Source organism: Microtus oregoni, unplaced genomic scaffold (genome assembly GCF_018167655.1).
Source record: "Microtus oregoni isolate MIOR12 unplaced genomic scaffold, Mior012 000180F_ref0000267, whole genome shotgun sequence".
NCBI lineage: Eukaryota > Metazoa > Chordata > Mammalia > Rodentia > Cricetidae > Microtus > Microtus oregoni.
The window spans coordinates 595,858-602,286 of NW_024544838.1; the positions used below are offsets into that span (position 1 = coordinate 595,858).

A 6,429-nucleotide genomic window follows, 5' to 3' on the forward strand; every position below is an offset into this window, starting at 1 on the left:
TCTCAAGTCTGCCAACCTGAGTTTAATCCCCAAGACCCACATAGTGGAAAGAAATCACTCCCCCAAATTGTCCTGACCTACACACACACACACACACACACACACACACACACACACACACACACACGTGTGTGTGCGCACTTGCAACATAACATATGTGCCCCCCAAAATAAATAAAGTTGAAAAAAATTAAAAGAAGCCTTCAGAATGAACTATCTGGAAGCGTGGAGTGATTTGTCATGTCTTGGTTGCAGTACAATGCTGCCCTACATTCTCCTCTAGTTATTTTTATATGAAAAAAAATCCCTTCTCATCCATATTTAGTTTAAAAGGCTTATTTTAGGGGGCAGACAGTGTGTCTTCTATTTAACTTAAATCTCCTAGGACAACTCAGAGAGTGCCTGAACTTAATCAATATGTACTTAGAACTATTTGCTCAAAGCAAAGACATGCTTTCCTTCAAAGCTCTGGAGCTCTATTTTACATCGATGCGGTATGACAGGAACATGAGAGCCACAAATGTAACTTAAAATTTCTAGCCAGCCAGATGGCAGATAATGGCACTTGCTGCACAAGCCTGGCAACCTGAGTTTGATCCTGAAATCCACGCGAAGGTGAAAAGAGAGAGCGGACTCTCCAAAGCTGCCCTCTGACCTCAGCACATGTGACCTGGCATGTGTGCCTAAACACATGTCCATTACAGGCACACGTTCAATAATTAACAATAATAGATGTATAATATATTTACTTTAAATATATTGGACCAGGAATGTAGTAGACACAAGGTTCTATGTTCAATCCCCAGCACCAAATAAACCAGGTATGATAGTACTCTGCACCAGTAGGAAGGTATTAGCATCACTCAAGAGGTGGAAACCGAAGATCAGAAGTTCCATATCATCCTTGTCTATATAGCAAGTTTGAGAACATGTTTCAAAAGAAAGGAAGGAAAGAAGGAAGGAAGGAAGAAAGAAACTAGTTGGCATGCATTTTGAAAAATAAACAAATTTATTTTTAAGAATGCATAACTGAATATCCAAATATTTATTATTGGGGTGGGGCACTGGGAGTGCAGTTCAGTTGGTAGGATGCTTGGCAAAGATGCAGGTGTAGGTTGTGTAGGTTTGACCCCCAGCACCACACAAACGGAATACGGTGTCACACTCTTATAACCACAGCACATGGGATCAGAGGTTAAAGGTCATCCTCCTTCAAGGCCAGCCTGGATTACACGAGACCTTGTCTCAAAAAATATTGTCATTCAACATGTAGCCAAAATGTTAAGATATTTTACATGTTTTGATTATGACATTGAGGTATAGTTTACTTTTCACAACACATCTCAATTTAAAATAGCCACATCTAAGCACTAGGTGGCCACCTAATAAACAGCGCCATTCTGCAATTCTGCTTTGCAAAGAGATCATTTTATTTTCTATTCGTATCATGATGACTCTGGGTAACTTAGTACTCGAGCCAACTAGAACGTATCCAATTCATTCTGGTAAGGTAGATTTGTAAATCACTAGCTACTAATGCAGGTGATCCGTGCTGTATGCATGCACAGAAAAAAAAACCTGTCGGCTGGCTGAAAGGCACGGAGCACGGGGAACAAGAGTTAATGATTGCCAGAAGTAAAGTGTGACTTCAGAAGAAAGTGACAAGAAAGAAAGGCAGCCGGCTGTTGGCAGGTGGGAGTTGCAAGTTTCCAAACTTTCGGGATCAAAGAGAGAGGCCTCATAGGGTGCCGCCCCAAAGAGCGTCCGAGTGTGTGGGGACAGAGGCGGGAAGGGGAACCGGCGGGTGAGGATTGGTTGGGAGCACGCAAGAGTGGTGGGGACGGAAGACGGAAGGGAGCAGGCGCCGGCTAGGGCAAGCAAACCCGCGAACCAAGAGAGTGGCCCCTGGGTGCTGGGACACTGTTTGGTGACCGACTTGACTTGCGAGGAAAGGCCGGCAGCTGACCCAACCCGCACCGCACCCACGGTCGCCCTCTCACGCTGGCTAGCGCTCGGAATTCAACCCCGCCACTCCCGGGTCTCAGAGTCCTGGGAACTTGTTAGTCCACTTCTGGCCTCCTCGAGCCCGTCTTCAGTAAAACAGCTTCTACAACTTTAAAACAGGCTGACTGCTGAAAATGAGTCCATAGAAACGGTTGCCAGGGCCCGTAAACTACTACTCCCAGAAGTCATTTGGGACACTTTGGTAACAAGCAATTGGCCAATGATGTACTGTTTCCTGTGTCGTGAGACCTTTTGGGCTCTTTACTGAGTTTACCTTTGACTTCGGTCAGAATTGTTCCGGGTTTCTTTCTCCCACAAGATGGCAGCGTCTGAAGACGACTTACTGCTGCCGCGGCTTCCGGAGCTCTTCGAAACCAGCAAAAAATTTCTGGAGGAAGTGGAAGTAGCAACTGAACCCTCCGGCTCCCGGACAATCCAGGATAAGGTGTCCAAAGGACTGGACCTCCTTGCGAAGGCTTCTGGAATGTTATTGGAACTTGATTTGTTCAGGTATGGGGGAGAGGGTAGTATCCGCAGAGCATGATTGGTTAGCAAGGGTGGAGCCATTGCGCCTGGGTGGAAAGGACCTTTAAGGCTAAACTCGCGTGGTTCTTGCTTGCTCACTCTGTCTGCATTCTTTTCATTTTCCACGTCTCTTCTGAGATGGTTAATATCCCAGGACAATGCTCCCTACTGTACGGCTGACTGCTCGGCCTTGGGTATGCAAACTCAGCCACTTTCTTTTAATCTGGCCAATGCTGTCTTCTCTCTGCAAACTCTGTTCTTCCCCAGAAGCAAGAGCCACAGTTTAATGCTCAGCTAGGCTTCACGGCCTCCTCTTTGCTCTTTCCAGCCGCAATGAAGATTTGGAAGAGATTGCTTCCACCGACCTGAAGTACCTGATGGTGCCAGCGTTGCAAGGAGCTCTCACCATGAAACAAGTCAACCCCAGCAAGCGTCTAGATCATTTGCAGCGGGCTCGAGAACACTTCCTAAATTTCTTAACTCAGTGTCATTGCTATCATGTGGCAGAGTTTCAACTACCCCAAACCAAGAATAACTCAGCTGAAAATAACACTGCTAGCACCTCCATGGCCTATCCAAATCTCGTTGCTATGGCATCTCAAAGACAGGCTAAAATAGAGAGGTGGGTCAATGACTGTAATTTGAGGGCTGCAGTGCTGTTGGGGTGCATGTGTTTGTGTGTGTGTGTGTGAGTGTGTGTGTGTGTGTGTGTGTGTGTGTGCTGCAGAATGGTGTATGCCATTCTCATGGTTCTTTATTGAACATAGGCCATGGTAAAAGCAAACTTTCCAGAGTCTTGAGAAGCCTCTGCCATTGTTGAGGGGGTTATACCTAAACTGCAGGATTTCCACACCCCCCAGCACACACCTTATAGTTGCCGATAGTAGCGGTGTTTACTATACTGACCTTTGGGATTAGCAAAGTATATCCTGACTTTTTCCATGTCCGTACATATGCTGTCTGTGTGGGGTAAATATCACAGATGTAGAAAGTATTCTGTTCTATTTATTGAACAGTTCTCTTCAGGAGTACAAGCTGAGATGTGTAATGTCCTTAATTATAGTCCTGGTAGAGCGTCGTGTGACCTTAATATTGTTTATTCTTAGATTTAAAAAAATTCAGTGATGGTCTACAAGAGCTAGTTCCAGGACAGGCTCAAAAACCACAGAGAAACCCTGTCTCGAAAAAACCAAAAAAAAAAAAAAAAAAAAAATTCAGTGAATGCTCAGTGTCTAAGAACAAAGTTAAGCACTGGGGATGCAACCTGTTTGGGTGTTTGTATGAATGTGGGTGATCACTGTGCTCTGGTGTGGGCAGGTGGCATAGAAACAGTGCGAGTATAAGATGGTACGAGGAGAGATGCATGGGCGCTCTGAAGAAAGAGGTCCAGGGAACAAGGGAGAAGAGCAGGCTCCCAGCAAAGGGAATTTCTGTTCTGAGGTGGAAATGTTAGCCCGAGGAAGGAGAGAGGAGGGGTTAGCCCAACAAAGTAACGGTGTCATTCAAGCCACAAAGGCATTAGATAAACAGTATTGGAGCGGGGCTGTGTGGAAAGAGAAAAAGCGTCCCCTCCCAAGCAGCAAAATAAGGCTAGAGCAAAATGGTGGTGGGGAGTGGGCAGAAGAGTGGGGCTCACATCAGAGAGAGTTTGGGATGTGATGGGGAAGGAGCAAGCTTGAGAGGGCGTTTGAGTCCCGGCTCCATCATTAGTTACTCCGGGATTTGGGGCAAATCACTTCATTTTCCCAGGTCTAAAATTGAGATAATAAGTCCCTTTTCATAGACTATTTTATGGAAGACTAACAGACATACATATAAAGCTCTTAGTGCAGCTCAGTGGCTGGCACAGTAGGCATTCACGGTCAGGTGGAGTTATATATTTGTGGTTAAAAGTAAGATCACAGAATCGGAGCTCTGGGTTTGAGTGTCAGCTTTCCTTACGGATCATTGGACTTTGGGGTAAGTTATTTAGCCTATCTAAGCCTCAGGTTCAGTCCTATGTGAAATTAAATAACAATGGTCCCAGTTTAATATGGTGAAGAAGCAGAAATTGGCTCAGCACCCATGAGTAAATAGACAGCAAAGTTGGGTTATAAATAAAAAATAAAAGGACAAGGAGTTGGAGGGGGAGTTAGAGTGAATCTGGGAGGAGTTGGGGGTGAATATGATCAAAATACACAGTATGTGTGTATGAAATTCTGAAATATTTCGTAAAAATAAATTTAAGTTATAAAGTAAATCAGGATGGGGAGAGTGTAAAATCGGTACTGTGGCATATTGAGTTTGCAGTACCTACAAGACATCTCTGTAGAGATGTCTGACAGAATGAAGCTCAGAGAGGTCAGGCTTGGACTTTAGAAGGTTGAGAATTAGGCTATTTGACAAATAGTTATGAAGCCTTTCATGAATGCCGGGGACTGTTCTGGATATTAGAAAACCAGCCAAAGTCAGCGCAGTTGCGCAGCTTTGATTGTGGTAGACACAGACAGTGAGCTGGTAGATACAGTCAGCCGAGCACCCAAAAGGCACCAGTGTTGATTCATGGCACATGTGCACACAGAAATACGCAGAAAACAGAGGAGAGGAAAATTGGAATTTCTCAAGTTCGGGTGCTAAGGGTATGAAGAGTAATAAAATGTAGGTAGGGAACAGTTAAGTCACAGGGAATGATTTTTCAAAACCGTGGGCTAGACTGAGACAAAATGGATTCCAGAACCCTCTCTCTGACACTGTGGACTGGCCGCCCATAGGCATAGATCAGAAGCTAAGGCAGTGACGTTTGTGTCCCGACAATTACCCCCAGAAAAAAGCAGAAGAGATGGAGAGAGGTAAGGGAGTGACACGAGCTGGCTGGAGGATGAGGCAAAGGTTCAGAACACAGTGGCCTGGGAGATGAAAGATCTCTAAAAATAGAAGCTGTAGACTTCCTGAATGTGAAAGCAATACTACACATTGTTGAAAAATTTGCAAAACATTTTTAAATCAAAAATAAGCCTTAATCTCAGCGTTCGTAGATGTCATTGTTAACTTTCTGCTGTATTTTCGTTCAGACATATAGTTATTTTAGTTAATAAATTATGAACAATACTGTAAATGCAGCTTTTTATCCTGGTTTTAAAACACTAATATTGTGAGCATTTCCCCTGTCATTTGAAGCCATATTTGATGGTTTTGTAATATTCTATTCTATAGTTGTACCATAATCACTTAAACTATTATTGTCAAGTTTTTAGATCCTGTTTTGTTTTGTTAGCTTGCATTTGGGGGTATGGTTTTGCTTGTTGTTTGTTTTGTTTTTGATGTGTGTGTGTGATTCTAAGTGATGCTATGAACAAACATTTGTACTCCTTTGGTTACTGTTTGCTTGGAATAGATTCCTCTATTTTAAGACTCTTGATGTGTGGCAACAATATTGCCCTCCACAAGAATGAAGTCTTAAAGTATTTCCCATTTCACAAGTCCTGGATGTTAACACTAGAAAGTTCAATTAGTTAAATAGAAAAAAGGTATACAATTTTGATTTACATTTCTTTGGCATGTAATCTTGATCTTTTGAACATTATTTTAAAAACTGTGTGACAGGTGAGTTGTCAACGCTGCATTTCTACTATTGCCCCTGGACTCCTGTAACTATCCTCTCTCTCTTCTGACCATGGTTCTCACAGCGTTTATGGGTAATTCCACATGTGCTAGCTTTTCCTGTTTCTTTCTTCTCCTTTTCTGCTGTGGTGCTAGGGGTTGATTCCAGGGGCCTCATGCATACTAGGGAAGCACTCTACAGCTCCAGCTTGAAGCCTGGCTTTTCACTCCAAGTGTGCCCAAATACCCGCTCATCACTATTTCAGTAAGTACACTGCCATTCAGCTGGGTGTGTAAGCAGGAAACCTAGAAGGTAACTTCA

General features: G+C 43.7%; 1 protein-coding gene across 1 annotated transcript; it reads left to right on the forward strand.

The window, feature by feature from the left end:
- The first annotated feature begins 2,254 nt into the window (after positions 1 to 2,254).
- Positions 2,255 to 5,987, forward strand: LOC121445374 (immunoglobulin-binding protein 1-like). The gene is made up of 2 exons (XM_041647499.1): positions 2,255 to 2,513; positions 2,857 to 5,987. The coding sequence occupies exons 1-2, from the start codon at positions 2,323 to 2,325 to the stop codon at positions 3,218 to 3,220; spliced, it is 555 nt and encodes a 184-aa protein (XP_041503433.1). The 5' UTR covers positions 2,255 to 2,322; the 3' UTR covers positions 3,221 to 5,987.
- Positions 5,988 to 6,429: the final 442 nt, after the last annotated feature.